General features: G+C 46.9%; 1 protein-coding gene and 1 pseudogene across 8 annotated transcripts in view; one reads left to right on the forward strand and one right to left on the reverse strand.

The window, feature by feature from the left end:
• The window catches only part of ZBTB17 (zinc finger and BTB domain containing 17), a 36,072-nt gene extending 17,758 nt beyond the window's left edge, over window positions 1–18,314 (reverse strand). For 5 of the 8 annotated variants that reach the window (XM_010345557.3, XM_074380121.1, XM_074380125.1 and 2 more), the window contains exon 1: window positions 11,409–11,913. In XM_010345557.3, the coding sequence (XP_010343859.1) occupies window positions 11,409–11,442 (34 nt within the window). In that variant the 5' untranslated portion in view covers window positions 11,443–11,913. Of the gene's footprint in view, window positions 1–11,408; window positions 11,914–15,085; window positions 15,170–18,188 lie in introns of those variants that run through there. The other 3 variants (XM_074380123.1, XM_074380124.1, XM_074380122.1) reach the window with 2 other exon arrangements.
• Window positions 11,895–12,453, forward strand: LOC101048776 (thioredoxin domain-containing protein 17 pseudogene; annotated as a pseudogene).
• Window positions 18,315–20,636: the final 2,322 nt, after the last annotated feature.

Here is a 20,636-nt window from a genome sequence, read left to right on the forward strand (position 1 = left end):
TTCTGGGTTTGGATGCTCATTTGGATTAGGTCACTGCCAAGGTGTCTTGCAGTGTTCAGATGTAATACATGCTCCAGCCTGGGCAACACAGCAAGACCCCATCTCTACAAAAAATACAAAAATTAGCCAGGCATGCTGGTGCCTGCCTGTGGTCCCAGCTACTTGGGAAACTGAGGTGGGGGGATCACTTAAGCTCACAAGGTTGAGACTGCAGTGAGCAGTGACTGCACCACTGCACTCCAGCCTGGACAACAGACCCTGTCTCAAAAAAAGAAAAAAGATTTCATCAGTGTTGAATAAATGAATGAACGATTTCATTAAGGAAGCTGCCATGCATTTGAAACATAGCAGATACAGTGTAACAATTAAAAGGAGGCATTTACCTAGCAGTTAGCAGATTTTTTCCACTTAAAACTTTTCCTGGCCAGGCTCGGTGGCTCACGCCTGTAATCCCAGCACTTTGGGAGGCTGAAGCAGGCGGACCACGAGGTCAGCAGTTTGAGACCAGCCTGGCCTCTACTAAAAGTACAAAAAAAAACTAGCTGGACGTGGTGGCTCGTGCCTGTGGTCCCAACTACTCGGGAGGCTGAGGCAGGAGAATCACTTAAACCCAGGAGGCGGAGGGTGCAGGGAGCTGAGATTGTGCCACTGCACTCTAGCCTGGGCAGTAGAGGGAGACTCCGTCTCAAAAACAAAACAATTAAACAACAACAACAACAAAAACAACTTTCCCTACAGTATTATCTTTAAGATTTCCAACTATGAACATGAACTATATAGGACATGAACACAAACTATGAAATACATACAGCAGAAGCCAACACCAGATTTTACATTTCCTATTCCAAATACGATTAAGCTCAGTTAAAATTCTGTAAAACTTCATTGGGAAAAAACGAAATGAGTAAGAGAATATTTTAGAGGGATATTTTGGGGATCCCGAAGCCTTAGGTTGGGCCTGGATAAACAGGGGTCAAGAACCCAATGTCTCAGTTTCTGATAATTTTTAAAAACTGCTGGGCTTCTCAATCTAGATGCAGAAGTGCTGTCCTACGGCAGAGGTTTTAGAAGCAGCCCTGTGAGGACTAAGAGAGGCTCAGGGGCCCAGGGCCGCCCTTCAACAAACAGTGCTGCAGACCTCCGGCCCCTCAAATCCTCACCACCTGCGGCAGCAATGAATCAGCAAAGCTGCTCCCAGGCCAAGCCTTGAAACGGAAGGCTTGCAACCCTGGCTGGTTTCCCGACCAGCCCTGCTTTGAAGTACGAGCTTCTGAGAGAAACTTGGAAATCACCCCCAAGTGTGGCCTGGCTCTTGTTCCTAATAAGACCAGGGAGGTGGGGCAAATAGGATGGAGACGAAGACAGAGACACAGACACAGCTAGCGATGACACGGGGTGGGGTCCCAGTGGAGAAGTATATTTTATGATGTTATCAGTAAACCCGAAGCGGTGGCTCACGCCTGTAATCTCAACACTTTGGGAGACCCAGGAAGGAGGATTGCCTGAGCTCCAGAGTTGGCAACCAGCCTGGGCAATATGGTAAGATCCTGTCTCTACAAAAAGAACAAAATAATTTAGCTGGGCATGGTGGCATGTGCCTGTGGTCCCAGCTACTGGGAGGCTGAGGTGGAAGGATCACTTGAGCCTGGGAGGTTGAAGCTGCAGTGAGCTGAGATCATGGTACTGCTGTTCCAGCCTGGGTGACAGTGCAAGACCTTATCTCAAATAAAATAAAATAATAAAATGAAATGAAATAAAAATTGTGAGTCCTGGTAAGAGACCACAGGTGGGACTGTGTCCTGTGTGCCAAGAGGAAACTGAACCTTGCTGATAACAGTTCCATTTGCTGAGACTCCAGGGGAGGTTACTGGCTAGAAAAACTCACAGGCTGATTGTTTCCTGTGCAAACAGACTATAACTCACAGCAGCCATGAAGGGAGTAAGGGCCAGAGCTGTTGCCGTGTCCCACCAGCAGTGTTTCACACTTCCACGCTGCCTCACCAGTACTCACAGTGATCCTGAGAGGAGGGACTAATACTGCCACCCCCACTGAGCAGATGAGCAAATCAGTTTGAGGTTGTCACTGACCTAGGTCACACTGCCCTGACCACGTTCACAGCCAAGTTCATCATACTCTAAAAACTGCTCTTTCCACTACAGACAAGAACAAAACGTCTGTGGACAAACACAGAATAACAGGCTCAACAGATCCTTAGCCTGTACCAAATGGGCAAATTCTCCGTCATCACAGGCACGTAGCAGTCTCTCTTCCTTATACTAATGAATGCTGTAAGACATCATATAAAACCCAGAAGTGGCTGGGTACAGTGGTACGTGCCTGTCGTCCCAGCTACTTGAAAGGCTGAAGCAAGAGGATCACCTGAGGTTGGGAGTTCAAGGTTGTAGTGAACTTTGACTGCATCTATGAATAACCTCTGCACTCCAGCCTAAGCAACACAGTGAGACCCTGTTTCTAAAAAAGAAAAACAAAAAAACTAAAAAATATCCAAGGCTGGGCACAGTGGCTCACACTTGTAATCCCGCACTTTGGGGGCCCGTGGCAGGCAGACTGCTTGAGCCCAGGAGTTTGAGACCACCCTGGGCAAGGCAGTGAAAACCTATCTCTAAAAAATATATAAATTAATTAATTTTTTTTTTTTTTTTTTTTTTTTTGAGACAGAGTTTCACTCTTGTTACCCAGGCTGGAGTGCAATGGCGCGATCTCGGCTCACCGTAACCTCTGCCTCCTGGGTTCAGGCAATTCTCCTGCCTCAGCCTCCTGAGTAGCTGGGATCACAGGCACACGCCACCATGCCCAGCTAATTTTTTTGTATTTTTAGTAGAGACGGGGTTTCACCATGTTGACCAGGATGGTCTCGATCTCTTGACCTCGTGATCCACCCGCCTCGGCCTCCCAAAGTGCTGGGATTACAGGCTGAGCCACCGCGCCCGGCCGCAAATTAATTAATTTTAAAAAACTCACACAATCCAGAAGTGAACATTACTAAGCCTTAATATATTCAGAGTTTGCTACTGCCAGATGAAATGCAAAGTTAAAGCTATGAAACAACTCCATTTCTGGCAAAGGTAGCCTGGCCAATTCTCCCACTGTAAACAGCTATAAATGCTGGATAAAAATTATAAGACATTTTTTCAAACGCATCAAAAATTGATAATAAGAGGAGTTAAAAATGAAATAAAATGGCCAAGTACGGTGGCTCACGCCTATAATCCCAGCACTTTGGGAGGCTGAGGTGGGCTGATCACCTGAGGTCAGGGGTTTGAGATCAGCCTGGCCAACATGGTGAAATCCTGTCTCTACTAAAAATACAAAATTAGCCGGGTGTGGTGGCATGAACCTGTAATCCCAGATACTGGGGAGGCTGAGACAGGAGAATCACTGGAACCCACGAGGCAGAGGTTGCAAGTGAGCCGAGATTGTGCCATTGCATTCCAGCCTGGGCAAAACAGAGCAAAACTCCATCTAAACAAACAAAACAAACCAAACAAACAAAAAAATGACCTTCCCTCCAGCCTGGGCAATATAGCAAGACTCCATCTCAAAATATAAATAAATAGATAAATAAAAGTAAAAAGTATCAAAGAACTGATAGGTCAGTAAGTAACACTGAGAGGTCAAAACACAACTAAATAAGGGCTGAAATCCAGACAGCAAGTGGAGCTTTGAGACCAGGTTTCAAGGAAAGACACCTGCAGAACAGGCAAGCTTGAGCCCTACCCTCCACCCCATCCCCAGAGAGAGGTCTCAATGGACCTCGGTGGAAAGAAGACAATACAGAAGCTGCCTCTATCACATCCTGGTGCTGAATAGAGGAGGAAAAAAATCTTCCCTGAGAATACACAATGACTAACAGGCCCCCAAATGACTGCAACTCAAATTCATACCTTATGAAAGACATATTTCAGGCAGATGAAAGTGATCCCCCCCCAAAGAAAGTATTAAATGCAAGAAGGAAGGAAGAACAAGAAAAACAGTAAATACAAGTGAGCAAACCTAAACAAATGCTCAACTGATGATGTTCACAAAAGCTTGAAAAGGACTGGCACAGTGGCTCACACCTCTAATCCCACCACTTTGGGAGGCCAAGGCAGAAGGATTGCTTGAGCCCAGCAGTTCAAGACTACTGTCTTTACCAAAAGAGACCTTGTCTTAACAAACAAACAAACAAACAAAAAGTAAAACTTAGCAGGGTGTGGTGGTGAGTGCCTGTGGTCCCAAGCTACTGAGAAACTGAGGCAGGAGGATTGCATAAGCCTAGAAGGTCAAGGCTGCAGTGAGCTCCACCTCTTTTGTGTGGATCTATAATGTCACCAGTAATATTAGCATACATCAAGCATCCACTAATGTGTGGTTGTGTTTCTAGGCTCTTTGTTATCTGTTCTCTGTCTCTGCAAATGCCACACTGACTAGTAAATTACATCATTTTAGAAAACTGGTGAACTGGTGTCTAGCAATGTGTTGGCCCTTTGCTCTTCCATTTTCATTTTATTTTTTTCTAAGACAGGGTCTTGCTCTGTCACCTAGGCTGTAGTGCAGTAGTGCGATCTTGGCTCACTACAGCTTTGACCTCCCAGGCTTAACCTATCCTCCTGCTTTACCCTCCCAAGTAGCTGAGACTATAGGCACATGCTGTCACGCTTGGCTATTTTTGTCTTTTTTGTAGAGACAGGGCTTCATCATGTTGCCCAAACTAGTCTTCAATTCTTGGACTCAAGCAATCCTCCTGCCTCAACCTCCCAAAGTGTTAGGATTGCAGGCGTGAGCCATCTTGCCTGGCCCCATTGTCATTTTAGATTATGTTTGCCAAATGCCATAAAAATTGTTGGGATGTTTTCTTAGGATTGCCGTGAGTTTATAATACATAAATTTGGGTAGAGTTGACGTTTTTATGATGTTGAGTCATCTGATCTATAAATGTGGTGTAGCTTTCAATTTACATTAACTTATCAAAGTCTAAATTTCGTCAATGTATTTATACCTGACTCTCAAACAATGAGGACCTGAGAACACTTTAATTCCTATCATTTCCTCTCCACTTTTACTCTGTAGTTGTGTATTTTAGTTCTTTTTAAACTTTTTTTTTTTTTTTTTGGAGATGGAGTCTTGCTCTGTTGCCCAGGCTGGAGTGCAGTGGCCTGGTCTCGGCTCACTGCAACCTCTGCCTCCTGTGTTCAAGCGATTCTTTTGCCTCAGCCTCCTGAGTAGCTAGGATTACAGGCACATGCCACCATACCCAGCTAATTTTTGTATTTTTAGTAGAGATAGGATTTCACCATGTTGGCCAAGCTGGTCTCAAACTCCTCATCTCAGGTGATCCACCCACCTCGGTCTCCCAAAGTGCTGGGATTACAGGCATGAGCCACTGTGCCCAGCCTATTTTTTTTTTTTTTTTTTATATATATAAATGGTACTGGGGCAATTTGGTACACCTGTTAAAAAAGAGAAAGAGCCAGGCACAGTGGCTCACACCTATAATCCCACCACTTTGGGAAGTTGAGGTGAGAGGATCACTTGAGCCTAGGAGTTCAGGACCAGCCTGGGTAACACAGAGAGACTTCCTCTTAAAAAAAAAAAAAAAAAAAGCCGGGTGTGGTGGCTCACGCCTGTCATCTCAGCAGTTTGGGAGGCCGAGGTGGGTGGATCACCTGAGATCAGGAGTTCGAGACCAGCTTGGCCAACATGGTGAAATCCTATCTCTACTAAAACCACAAAAATTAACTGGGTGTGGTGGCACATGCCTGTAATCCCAGCTACTCAGGAGGCTAAGGCAGGAGAATCACTAGAACACGGGAGGCAGAGGTTGCATCGAGTTGAGATAGCGCCATTACACTCCAGCCTGGGGGACAAGGGAGAGACTTCATCTAAAAAAAAAAAAAGAGAGAGAGAGAGAGAGAGAAAGAAATTGGCCCCCTATCTCATACCACACACAAAAATAATTATAAATGGATTAAAGATTTCAAGGTAAAAGGCAAGACAGTAAAATGCTTGGAAGACAATATATATAGGGAAATATCTTTATAAATTTGAAAGTGGAAGGAATTTCTTAAAAAGAAACAAAAAGCAGGAGGCTGAGGCAGGAGAATTGCCTGAACCCAGGAGGCAGAGATTGTGGTGAGCCGAGATCGCGCCATTGCACTCCAGCCTGAGTAACAAGAGTGAAACTCCGTCTCAAAAAAAAAAAAAAAAAAAAAAAGAAACAAAAAGGACTAATCATAAAAGGAAAATTTGATAAATTACAATAAAATTAAGGTTTTCTGGCCAGGCACAGTGGCTCATGCCTGTAATCTTAGCACTTTGGGAGTGCTGAGGTGGGCAGATCGCCTGAGGTCAGGAGTTCGACACCAGCCTGGCCAACATGGTGAAACCCAGTCCCTACTAAAAATATAAAAATTATCCAGGTGTAGTGGTGCATGCCTATAATCCCAGCTATTCGGGAGGCTGAGGCAGGAGAACTGCTTAAACCCAGGAGGCAGATGTTGCCGTGGGCCACAATCGCACCACTGCACTCCGGCCTGGATGACAGAGCTCTGTCTCAAAAAAAAAAAAAGAATTTCTCTTCATCAAAACCAAAAAACAAAATCCTAGAGTAAAAAGACAAGCCACAAACTGGAAGTGGGCAGTTATAACTCATATAACTGGCAAAGATTTAGTATCCAAAATAAGAAATAAGAAACAAACTAACAAAAAGCTTACAAACCACCCAAAAGAAAAATGAGCAAGACAATCTGGTGTTTCAGAGAAGGTGAAATCTGAATGATCAGGAAGCAATGAAAAGATGGCCAACTCACAACCAGGAAAATGCAAATCAAAACCGCATGAGATGTCACTCTACGCCCACCAGATTAGTAAAAATGTTGAAGTCTGAAAATGCCATTGTTGAGAGGATATAAGGCAAATGGAATTGTTGAAGTGTACACTGGGGATACCATTTCGGAAACAACTTGGCATTATTTGGTTAAACTGAAGACGCACATACCCCGTGACTCAGCTCCACTCCCAGCTGTAGCCCCTGGAGAGGCTGGGCACACATGTCCCAGGAATGTGGACAGTGGCACTGTTTGTCTCAGCAAAATACTGGAAACAACCCAAATATGCACCAACAATAGAAAGGATAAATAAATTCTCATACAATGGAACATTATTCATCTGTGAAAATGAAATACCACTTTGTGCAACATGGATTAATGTCAAGGCACTGAAGAAAACAGTATGATTATATTAAGTTCAAAAACCAGGAAAATTAAATGGTACATTGTTCAGCAAGACAAACACATGGTAAAACTATAAAGAAAGGCCGGGCGCGGTGGCTCAAGCTTGTAATCCCAGCACTTTGGGAGGCCGAGGCGGGTGGATCACGAGGTCGAGAGATCGAGACCATCCTGGTCAACATGGTGAAACCCCGTCTCTACTAAAAATACAAAAAATTAGCTGGGCATGGTGGCGCGTGCCTGTAATCCCAGCTACTCAGGAGGCTGAGGCAGGAGAATTGCCTGAACCCAGGAGGCGGAGGTTGCGGTGAGCCGAGATCACGCCATTGCACTCCAGCCTGGGTAACAAGAGCGAAAACTCCGTCTCAAAAAAAAAAAAAAAAAAAAAAAAAAAAACTATAAAGAAAAGCAAAAGAGTGATAAAAGCAAAACTCAAGGATGACTTGGGCTGGGCAAGATATGGAGGGGCACACAGGGGGCTCTAAAGGTAACAGTCAGTTATTTTTGGGAACTGGGTAATGAGTACCTGGAAGATGTTTCTTGTATCCTTATTCTTTACACTGAACACATTCTTTTGTATCCAGTCAACATTTAACAAAAACAAACAAAATTAAACAACGTTCTTTTCTTACTTTAAACAATGTTGTCAAGGGTTCATTTGGGCTGCTGACTGAGTCACAGTAGCTGGGGAAAATCCCTGAGGGGCCCCGCATGGCCTGAGACCACTGAAAGAAGTGCTTTGCTCTCTGAGCTGTGGTGATACAGCTTCCCGTGGGGCAGGCTGGCAAAATCTGAGTCGAGCCTGCCATTCGGGACAGGAAAGTGGCTGCTTAGATTAATAAGTTCCAGTATAGGAAGTGGTGAGGCTGGGGAGTGGAGAACAGATTCTACTGCCAGACCTTTTAAGACCAGAAGCCGAGCAGATTTTTGATGTTACAACGAATCCACCAAGCCTGCTTTCTGGCCTGCTCTCTGCTCGCAGCGGGAATTCCCACCTCTGAGCTCTGTCCACACTGCTGTTTAGATATGAGTGAACAACTCTCAATTCTCACCATGCCCTTTGCTTCCTTCCTTCCTTTGAAGCCCAGGCCCTAAGAACCGTCTCTCTTCAATTCATAACAAGCATGTTTGAATCCAAGAGCCAAAGCCCCAGTTTTCTACATGTATCTGTGCTGACTGCATTACTGAGGTCAGCCTTAACCACCCTGGGGCTGTCAAGCATTGATGTCCATAAGGAGTTCCTGTGCTGACACTCCACATACACACCTGCAGCAAAGCTGAATCTCTTTGAGCCACAGTACTTACTCTCTGACCTCTATTATTTCAATCATTTAAAAACTGTGGCCATGGGAGGCTGAGATAGGAGGATCGTGTGAGCCCAGGAGGTTGAGGCTGCAGTGAGCTATAATCCTAGCACTGCACTCCAACCTGGGCAACAGAGCAAGACTCAGTCTCAAAAACTTAAAAACATTAAAAAAAAAAAACTGTGGCCAGCAAAAGAAGTAGATTATGATCTCTAGGACAATATGCTTTGTACACAAAATGTATTTGGAGTTTTTTGTTTTAATTAAAGTTGAGCTCCCTCCCTACTATGATGTCAAATGTCAAACCCAACAATGGGTCACCCTGCAGGATACCCTTGCTGACGTCTGTAATCCCAGTCCTTCGGAAGGCCGTGGTGGGTGGATCACTGGAGCCGAGGAGTTCAAGACCAGCCTGGGCAACATGACAAAACCCTATCTCTATAAAAAAACAGAAAAATTAGCCAGGTATGGTAGTGTGTGCTTGTAGTCCCAGGTACCTGGGGGGCTGAGTCAGGAAGATTGCTTGAGCCAGGGAGGTCGAGGCTGTAGTGAGCTATGACAGCTCCACTGCTCTCTAGCCTTGGCCACAGAGCAAGACCCTGTCAAGAAAAAAATAAATAAATAAAAAGTGTTATCTGAGGCTGGGTTTGGTGGCTCAAGCCTTTAATACCAGCACTTTGAAGGCTGAGGCAGGAGGACTGCTCGAGCCCAGAAGATTGGGACCAGCCTGGTACACCCTTGAGAACCTCCTGATTTTTCAACCTTGTGAATGCATTCCCATACCAAACATTGTTCTCTTCCTAAACTCTGCAGATTTTCTTTTCTGACCCTCAGGAGTCTTCTTCCATCAAATAACAGTAATTATGGAGCCAGGGACACGACTAAGCACTTTACATGCATAACCTTATTAATAATCCCACCCAAGAAAGTTATATTCAAAGTAACTATTATCCCCATTTTACATCTGAGCAAAACTGAGGCTTCTCTGCCCAAGGGCCTACAGGTAGTAACTCTAAGACCCAGACATGAGCCCAGGTACGTCTGGCTTAAAAGTTCACGTTCCTAACTGCTACCTTATACTAAGGGGGTTTCTTAACTGGGGGCGATTTTGTGCCAGGAGACACCTGGCAATATCTGGAAACATTTTGGGATGTCACCACTGGAGAAGAGTTACTACCGGCACTTATGGTGAGAGGCCAGAGATGCTACAGGAACACCCTCTGCCCCCAACAAAGATATATCTGGCCCCAAATGTCAGAAGTGTAAGATTGAGTAACCCACTATACTGGAACAAGACAAAAAGACACGGAAACCATCTTCTGACCAAAACTCTCACAGTGAAGGTCATAGTTCATCATGTCTACTTCCCATATTATAGCCAAATACCCAAGAAACAAGCAGCATGCCCAGCCCTCATCGCATGGAGTTTCTCCAACCCCAAATGCCAGTTCCTCCTCAGCCAATCAAGACTGATCATCCACTCATCCAACATTTGCTGAGCACCAGCTGTGTGCCAGGAAACAAGCTATACAGTGGCAATGACAGAATAAGTAAGAACCTGTCCCTGCATTCAAGACGCTGGCGGTCTCATGGGAAGACAGACAAGGGAGCCCAGGATCATAACTGAGGTGAAAATGTGTTAACAGAGATCAAAAACAGGATGTTAAGAAACCACAGGGGAGGGGTTCCAAACTCACTTGGGATAGATCTGGGAAAGGCTCAAAAAAGGCTTCCCAGAGGCATCTGAGCTTGAAGGAATTAAACTGACAGACAGAATCCTCAAAACACCCCTTATCAGATCTCTCAGGATATGGTCTCTGGAAATCCAAGGTTTGATGACTTTAATTAGAAAGCTTGGGGGAACTCTCACAGAAAACAGGGGCACAGAGCAATCCTTGACCCTCCATGCACAACCTAGATGGCATGGTCCCTGCCACAGGGCAGGACAGCAACCTGGCCTCCCCACAGGTTTGGGCCGTCCTCAACTTCCATCCTGACTGGCCCCCAGCTTCCAACCATCCTGTATCTTGCAGCAGGAAGCAAGTACCATTTCACAAATGTCCACTATACCAGGGGTCCCCAACCCCTGGGCCATAGACCTACTGTCCATGGCCTGTTAGGAACTGGGCTGCACAGCAGGTGAGTGGCAGGCGAGTGAGCGATGCTTCATCTGTATTTACAGCCGCTCCCCATCGCTTGCTCGCCATTACCGTCGTGAGTTCCACCTCCTGCCAGATCAGCAGCGGAGGCATCAGACTGTCATAGGAGCAAGACCCTACTGTGAACTGCGCAGGTGAAGAATCTAGGCTGCATGCTTCTCATGAGAATCTAATGCCTGATGATCTGTCACTGTCTCCCATCACCCCTAAATGGGACCATCTGGTTGCAGGAAAACGAGCTCAGCGCTCCCCTGATTCTGCACTATGGTGAGTTGTAGAATTATTTCATTATATATTATGATGTAATAACAATAGAAAGAAAGTGCATAGTAAATGTAATGTGTTTGAGTCAACCTGAAACCACCTTCTACCTTTAACCCCCTGTCCCTGGAAAAACTGTCTCCTGCAAAACCAGTCCCTGGTGCCAAAAAGGTTGGGGGGGTGCAGGCTGTGCCACAGCTGCTGGACCAGGGCATGGGGGCTAAGGGGGCGTGAGGCAGTGGCACAGGGACTCCAGATCCTGGAGGCCGTGCACGGGGCAGGAGGTGTGAGGCCACCCTGCCCGGGGCTCGGAGAGTTGGGGAAGCAGGGTGGGGCGACTGGATAAACTGACCATTATCTCAGGGTGTCTCTTTCTGGCTGCTGATATCTTCACCATCACCAGCATCACCAACCCAGACTGGCTCAACACCGGGGAGTCTGTGGGAGCACTCACCGTGGGCCTCACGTGACAGTGCCAAACAATCCATGGACGAGACGGGATGTGCATCTCTCCCGGGCTTCCCCTGGAGTGGGTCACCACACGGTTTTTTATCATCATGGGAATCATTTCATTGACTGTCACATGTGGTTTGCTGGTGGCTTCCCACTGGGGAAGAGAAGCTACAAAATGTACTCAATGGATAGCATTCACTGGAACCATCCTTTTCTGTATGGCTGCCCTAATATTTCCAATAGGATTTTACATCAATGAAGTCAGAGGTAGGCTGGGCATGGTGGCACATGCTTGTAATCCCAGCACTTTGGGAGTCCAAGGCGGGCGAATCACCTGAGGTCAGGAGTTCGAGACCAGCCTGACCAATACAGTGAAACCCTGTCTCTACTAAAAATACAAAATTAGCCAGACGTGGTGGTGCATGCCTATTGTCCCAGCTACTGGGGAGGCTGAGTCAGGAAAATCACTTGAACCCAGGAGGCTGAGGATGTGGTGAGCCAACATCACGCCATTGCACTCCAGCCTGGACAACAGGAGTGAAAGTCTGTCTCAAAAAACCAAACAAAACGAGGCCCACGTGGGCCCGGCCCACGGCGGCCAGACACGCACTCCGCTAGCAGCAGTTCCGCGTCGTGCCAATGGCCCACTACGAGGAGGTGAGCGTTGCCTGGCTTCCAGGAGTTCAACTAGGCCATGGAACAGCACAATGGCAAGATCACGTTTGCCTCCTTTATGGGTTCTAAGGACGCCGGAGGGAAAAGCTAGCGTCCCGACTTCGTGAAGGCCGAACCAGTTGTATGAGAAGGGCTGAAGGACGTTAGTGAAGGGTGTGTGTTCATCCACTGCCAAGTAGGAGACAAGCCTTATTGGAAAGATCCAAATAATGGCTTCAGAAAAAACGTGAAAGTAACAGCAGTGCCTATGCTACTTAAGTATGGAACCCCTCAAAAACTGGCAGAACCTCAGCGTCTTCAGGCCAACCTTGCGGAAATGCTGTTCTCTGAAGATTAAGATTTTATGATGGCAATCATGTCTTGATTTCCTGATTTTAGTATCAAAAAACTGTATACTTGCTTTGAATTCATGTTAGCAATAAATGGTGTTAAAAAACTGGAAACAAAACAAAACAAAACAATGAAGTCAGAGGTCAACCTTATAAATTACCCAACAAACACAGTAGCTGGGTCATCATATGTACTTTTTGTCTCATCAATTTTCTTTACAATAGTAGGACTTCTATTTGCTGCAAAGTTTGTTTACCAGGCTGATAAATGTCTAAATTCCTTGACTCTCTTGTTGCTTTTTATTTTTGGAGGGTGGGGAGGACAAAGGCGAGACACTTGAGCAGCGTCTCACGGGAAGGTGCTCAGATGAAACTGATGCTGAGAAGGAAAAGAAATGCTTTGTTTGCTCTCACTCTGTACTTTGGATTTTGAAAAAAAGAAAAAGAAAAGGAGAGGCGCTTTTTTTTTTTTTGAGACGGAGTCTCGTTCTGTCCTCCAGGCTGGAGTGAAGTGGCGCGATCTCGGCTCACTGCAACCTCCACCTCCCAGTTTAAGCGATTCTCCTACCTCAGCTTCCCGAGTAGCTGGGACTACAGGCACTCACCACCATGCCCAGCTAATTTCTTGTATTTTTAGTAGAGGCGGGGTTTCACCACGTTAGCCAGGATGGTCTTGAACTCCTGACCTTGTGATCCACACGCCTCGGCCTCCCAAAGTGCTAGGATTACAGGTGTTAGCCACTGCCCCCGCCAGGAGACCCTTTTCTATAACCAAATACAGACAACACTGACTAAATCTCCTGAGCATATTCAAGCAGTCTGCACTGTGACAGCAACCTAGAGAAGGAGAATGCTTTATACTGAAAAGCATGTGGCCCTTTGTGACTCTGTTGTTCCATTTTTAATGTCTAATGATTCACTGGGGGAAAACAAAAAGTCTAAGTGTTTATGTATCATGGTGGAGCAGAGGGATGCAAGAGAAGTTCATGTGGGGCAGGCCTCACCCCCCAAGAAACGAGTGTTCACAACTTCCCTGTAATAGTGTGAGCCTTTGGCACCAGGAGGGATTGCTGTGGCATTACTGCACCAAAAAGCCAAGAAGTCAAACTTGTTTGCTAAAATGTAAAAATTCTGAAATTCCCTCTTCACTGCATATGAAACAAAAAAATCAAACACTAAGACACATGTTTTGGGTAGGTGGGGGAAATCTCCCCTATATTTATATAACTATATATATAATGTATATATATATATTGCTATAAAAAAAAAGAAGGAAAAAAAAAAAAAGATTTGGGACCACCGCACTATGCAGCAAACTCTGAATTACCTTGCTGATGTCACGTCATTCTCCAAACAATTCTGTGAGGTAGCTGTTGTCATCCCTATTTTATAGATGAGGAAAGTGAGGCTCAGTGATGGAACTGAGTAAAAGGGCTTGCTGTCTCATGTGTCAGAAGATAATCTTGTGATTAGGAAAATTAATAGTCATGAGGTTTTTGGTTTTTTTTTCTTTTTTTTAAACTCTTTGGAACACAGTTTCAGAAGGAACTGACTGTCAGGCACAGAGCCACTCAACAGGAGGACAGACTCACACCTGACTCCAGAGTCCTGGCTGCCTCTATCTGTCCAAGGGGAACTTTACACTCATCAGTCCAAAAAGTGCCATTCACAACCTCTTCACCCCCTCAGGAAGGCCTTCCAGCGTCAGTCCATCTTCCCTGTGTGCACACACCCTCCACCAGCCCTTCAAGGTATTTTGTGCATTGTATGGTGCACCTGCTCCCAGGATTCACTCTTACTCGTGTCAGCATCCCTAGCACCCAGCACAATGCCTGACACACGCTGGGCACAATGAATGGATAAACAAGCCTTCACTCCCTGGGCCCATGCACTGTAAACCTACGAAAAGCCAGAGCAGCCTGCCCACGAAAAGCCAGAGCAGCCTGCCCTGGGGACTCAGTGGACCTCCCCTCAGGCTGGGATCACACCCTCAAGACAGTAATCCAGACAGACTCGGGACAGAGCACGTTCGCTCAGCCAGCTTTTTGTCCAGCACTGAAATACCCACAATCTGTTCTTTAGCTGTGCATCAGATGCAGGAAGTGGCTTATGTTTGGGAACCATGTTGTACAAAAATGTCTCCTTAAACTTTAGAACCTTAAAAGGGATGAGTGTGTGCTCGCTGCTGTTTCCCTTTTTGCCCTAGGGAGATCATACGCGTTGGCAGGAGCTACAGCAGCCAGCTTGCACTATGAGATGGAAGCCCAAGTTTGAGCAAGAAAAGCCACATTATCAAAGGAACCTTGCTCCCAGATGATTCACAGAAAGAGCAAACTGTTCTACCAGCTCTGGACTGCATAATTCCAGAATGTTAAGGAGCAAAGAATAAACTTCTGTTTCCGCCACTGTATTTTGGATTACTTTGTTGGAGCATTTTAGATTTCACCTAACTAAAGGTGTAAGCATTGCCCAGTGATTACCCACTCTGGTCTCTGTAGGTAAAATCACAGTAATATCAACAATTGTCCAACCAAACTGTAACAGGGATTTTGTCATTACTGTATAATTCTGAAGAAAAAGCTATCAGGAAAGAATGATTTGAATCACATTGAGTCTAGAGAGAAGAAGGACAAACTGAACTGATTTGTTTCATCCTTGAGTATTACAGACATACCTCAGATTCCCAAGTAGCCCAGGCTACTCTCTTCTGACAGTTTGCCTGTAACTCCAGCTTGGCTCCCCTCCTCCAGCTCATTACCTGAATCAATGACACCCAAGAAGAAAAATGATGAGAAACTGAAGGGTACCTGCTCCCTCAGAGCTGCCCTTTCACGCATTGATCAAACATAGACAAATACAGAGTGCTGAGCACAGCGCCCAGCCCAAGGAAGTGCTGAATAAATGGTCAACTTGAATAAATGGTAAAGGAAGGGTTGAATAAATGGCCTGCTCCGTGCCAGACAACATTCTGGCACTGGGACACAAAGATGCACAGACTTAGCCTCAGGCCCTGCTCTCAAGAACTCCTGCTCAGTGAGAGATAGGACACAAGGTTGATAAGCAAAAAATGACAAGGCTTGTGCCCAAGCATTACTGCTGCACTGGCACTGCTCTGGGATACCCTGGGGACTTTGTTTCTCATTGCATACCCTTCCTTAGGTGAGCTCATCGCCTCCCATAACTTCAGTGACCTTTGATGGTGACAGCTACTAGATCACTGCTGAACGAGTGTACTTGAATGTTTTATAGGCATCCGATTCCCAACATGTTCAAAACTAAACATATCTGCCCTCCCCCATATCTGGTCCCCGTCCTGCTCCCTGTCACATGGAGCAGCATCCAACACTCATCAGCCAAAAATTGGGGTGATCCCGACTCCTCCCTGCCCCTAACTCTCATCAAACTAATTGTGTCAATTCTATCTTCCAAACCATCTTTCCTCACACTCTGCCTCTAACTCACACTGTCATTTCTCACTTGGAGTTTTTTGAGATGGAGTCTCACTCTGTTGCCAGGGTGGAGTGCAGTGGTGTGATCTCGGCTCACTACAACCTCCACCTCCCAGGTTCAAGTGATTCTCCTGCCTCAGCCACCTGAGCAGCTAGGACTACAGGCACAGGCCATCACGCCCAGGTAATTTTTTTAAATAGAGACGGGGTTTCACCATGTTGGCCCAGGATGGTCTCCATCTCTTGACCTCGTGATCCGCTCGCCTCGGCCTCCCAAAGTGCTGGGATTATAGGCATGAGCCACCGAGCCTGGCCCTCACTTGGATTATTATAGCAGTCTCCTAATTGGCCTACAGGCCCACTCCCTTTGATACAGTCTTCACTTAGCCAGAGTGATCTTCCTAATCCACAAATCTGATTCTTGGCCAGACATGGTTACACATGCGTATAATCCCAGTACTTTGGGAGGCTGAAGTGGGAGGATTATTTGAGGCCAAGAGTTTGAGACCAGTCTGGACAACATAGTGAGACCTCATCTGTACTAAAATTTTAAAAATTAGCCAGGTGTTGTGGTGCATGCCTGTAGTCCCAGCTAGTTGGGAGGCTGAGGCAGGAGGATTGCATGATTTCAGGTCGAGGCTGCAGTGAACTATGATTATGCTGCCACTGCACTCCAGCCTGGGTGACAGAGCAACTTTGTCTAAAAAAAAAAAAAAATATATATATATATATATATACACACACACACACACATATGATTCTTTTATTTCAGGCTGGAAATAAAAGAATCCTCCCACCTCAGCCTTCCAAGTGCTGGGAACAGAGGCATGCTCCACCATGCTCAGCTATTTTTTTTTTTTTTCTATAAAGATGGGGCCTTGCCATGTTGCCCAGGCTTGTCTCAAACTTCTGGGCTGAAGTGATCATCCCACCTTGGCCTCCCAAAGTGCTGGAATTAGAGAATAAGCCACCACACCTAGCCACAAATCTGATTCTTAAATGGCTTCTCATTAACCTAAAACTTAAAAGTCCTTAACTAGGTTTACAACTTTCCCTAAGACCAGACCAGGGCCTGTTCCTTTTTTTTTTTTTTTTTGAGATGGAGCCTCGCTCTGTCACCCAGGTTGGAGTCAGCAGCGCCAGCCAACTCAGCTCACTGCAACCTCTGCCTCCCGAGTTCAATCGATTCTCCTGTCTCAGCCTCCCATGCAGCTGGCACTACAGGCGCATGCAACCATGCCCAGCTAATTTTTGTATTTTTAGTAGAGATGGGGGTTTAACTATGTTGGCCAGGCTGGTCTCGAACTCCTGACGTCAAGTGATCTGCCCATCTCGGCCTCCCAAAGTGCTGGAATTGCAGGCGTTAGCCACCTCACCCGGCCCAGCCTGTTTCTTTAGCCTGATCTCTCTCTCTCCCTTAGGTCTTAGCTTTCTGGGGGACAGAAGCCTCCTAGGATTCCCCCTAGACTGAGGGAAGTGTCTCTACTCTGCTCCAGAGGAGGGAGGGCTTTCTGCCCTCGCAGCAGCATCAGAATTGCTGATTTACCTGTATGTCTCCCACATGGGTCTCTGAGCTCTGGGTGACGATGAGGATACAACTGATCACAGCAACAAAGCTTTTACTTTGTGCCAAAAAGTGTTCTAGGAATCTCATTTCCCCTTAATTACAATCTCAGGAGGCAGATTTTATTAACATCTCTGCTTAAAGGATGAGTAAACCCAGGCAGAGAGAAAGAGCCAAAAGTGCCCAAGGCTCCACTGTTCACTCCTAACCACTGCTCCAGGATCCAATCCACCCGCATCACTCTCTCTAGCCTCTGCATCTATCAGGTGCTAAACCACCATCCGCAGGACGAATGAATGAATGAGATAATCTTATACAGGGACAGCGTTGGCCTCCTGTCAGCTCCTCCAAGGCCCGGGCAGCCCCGCGCCCTCCCGCCCGGGCGGGCTGACGGCAGCTGCCGGGCCCCGTGCTCCCTCCCGGCCGCAGAACGCCCACCCTCGACGGCGCGCGGGGTCAAGGGGCGGTGACAGCCGGGCGGCGGGGGCGGAGACGCTACCAGCTGGGGTGTCACCTAGCCCGGGAGGCGACTCGCGCCCCCTCGCTCGGGCGGTCGCTCCGGCCGCAAGCCCGGCGGCGCCCCCCGCCCCACCACCCTACAATCTCCAGCGCGGTGGTGTCCCCTCAGCCCCGGATCGCGTCCCATTCCACTTGCCTCCCCTCCCCCACACAACCGTCCCCGGCGTCCCGCCGCGCCCCATCCTCCGCCGCCTCCTCCCTGGCTTCCGGGACTTCCCCGGCCCCGGGCGCTTGTTGACCCTCACCTGCCATGTCCCGGATCCCACCGCAGAGGGAGGTGCATCACGGCCACGAGAAGGCCGGGGACGGCACTTCAGAGCAGACAAAGGGCGCCGCCATGTTAGAGTCGGGCGGAACCGACCTCGCAGGCTTCCCGGTTGCAACTTCCGGCGCATGCGCAGCGCCCTCGCTAGACGAGCGCCCTTAGACAGCCGCATGCGCATGCGCCTAGCTATCCAAAAGTTTCACCTTGCAGTACGGTACTGCGCTGCGAATCGTCCTCATTGTCCCCTTGCCTTGGTTTCTCTTCCAAATGTAACAGTAACATCATGTGTTCAGCTCTTACTGTGTGCCAGGTACTGTGTTAAGCGCTTTACTTGCATTATCTCTTTAAATCCTCACACCAATTATAAGATTATTCTCCTAATTTTAAAAAAGGGAAAACAGACTCAAAAAGTGTAAATGAATTGCCCATGGTCACATATCTTGTAAGTGGTGGAGCGGAGATGTAAATCTACTTGTGGCTCCAAAGCTGCAGATCCCAATTGTGTTTAATCTTCTAAACCAACCATTACCCGCTTCCCTCTTTAGGCAGATCCAGGATTATCTTGGATGTGAATAAAGGTGTCTGAAAACAAAAGTGTCTGCAGACAGACGTGCACGGCCTCTCTGTGGCCCTCTTCTACCTTTTTGGTACCTCTAGGCCACTGACTTCTCCACTTTCTCACAGTCTGAGGGCTTTCTCCTTTCTTTACTTCTAGGGCTGCTTACTTTCCATAATCCATAATTTTAACAACACTCTTGCCACTACCGAAAGCTCTTTTGCTCCCTTGTCTTTTTGTCACACGGATTTGGTAAGAATACCAACCCTGTGTGACTCCAACTGCACCTTTTCTCTTTGCTTGCTCCCAAACAGCCAAGCACAGCCAGAGAAAGTATCCAATGGGGAGACTGTCCATACAGATTAATGACCACTAGCCTTCAATAGGACTGCAACATATGCCAATCTGGCCACTCAGTCCTACCTTCACAATGGCAAGAGAAACAAAAAAGCCCAGCAGTTGAGTTTACCCCTTCTTGTATTTCCTTCCTTCCTTCCTTCCCTCCCTCTCTCCCTCCCTCCTACCCTCCTTCCCTCCTTCCCTCCTTCCCTCCTTCCCTCCTTCCCTCCTTCCCTCCTTCCCTCCTTCCCTCCTTCCCTCCTTCCCTCCTTCCCTCCTTCCTTCCTTCCTTCCTTCCTTCCTTCCTTCCTTCCTTCCTTCCCTCTTGAAGGATCTGGCTGTGTTGCCCAGGCTGGACTGAAACCCCTGGGCTCAAGCAATCATCCCTCTCATCCTCCTCAGTAGCTGGGACTACAGGCATGTGCATCGACACCTGACTAATTTCACCCACTCTTTTTAATTTTTACTTCAGTAGTTTTGGGGAACAGGTGGTGTTTGGTTACATGGATAAGTTCTTTTGGTGATTTCTGAGATTTTGGGGGACCCATCACCTGAACAGTGTACATTGTACCCAATATGTAGTCTTTTTTTTGAGACAGAGTTTCGCTCTCATTGCCAAGGCTGGAGTGCAATGGCATGATCTTAGCTCACCAGCTCACCACAACCTCCCGAGTAGCTGGGATTACAGGTGTGTAATCTCTGCCTCAGCCTCCCAAGTAGCTGGGATTGCAGGCATGCGCTACCATGCCCAGCTAATTTTGTATTTTTAGTAGAGACGGGGTTTCTCCATATTGGTGAGGCTGGTCTCAAACTCCTGACCTTGGGTGATCTGCCCACCTCAGCCTCCCAAAGTGCTGGGATTACAGACATGAGCCACTGTGCCCAGCCCCCAATGTGTAGTCTTTTATCCCTCACCCCATCCCATCCTTTCCCCCAAGTTCCCAAAGTCCATTGTATCATTCTTATGCCTTTGTATCCTCATAGCTTAGCTCCCACTTATAAGTGAGAACATGTGATATTTGGTTTTCCATTCCTGAGTTACTTCATTTAAAACAATGGTCTGTAACTCCATTCAGGTTGCTCCAAAGGCCATGATTTCATTCCTTTTTATGGCTGAGTAGTATTCTGTGTTATATGTATATATATATATATATATGCACACACCACATTTTTATTATCCACTCGTACATTGATGGGCATTTGAGCTGGTTCCATATTTTTGCAATTATGAACTGTGCTGCTATAAACGTGTGTGGAAGTGTCTTTTTCGCATAGTGACTTCTTTTCCTCTGTGTAGGTACCCCCTAGTGGGATTGCTGGATCTAATGGCAGATTTACTTTTAGTCCTTTAAGGAATCTCCATACTGTTTTCCATAGTGGTTGTACTAGTTTACAGTCAAGTCTGTCTCACAGACTGGCCGAGTGATGGATGAACAGAGTACACAGACCCAGGTTTTTTTGCCTGCGAGTGCGGCTGAACTGCAAGGCTCAGCACAGCCGAGGAGAAAGTGAGGCCCCAATAAGCAGCTGGAG

Source organism: Saimiri boliviensis, chromosome 11 (assembly GCF_048565385.1).
Source record: "Saimiri boliviensis isolate mSaiBol1 chromosome 11, mSaiBol1.pri, whole genome shotgun sequence".
NCBI classification, from domain to species: Eukaryota; Metazoa; Chordata; class Mammalia; order Primates; family Cebidae; genus Saimiri; species Saimiri boliviensis.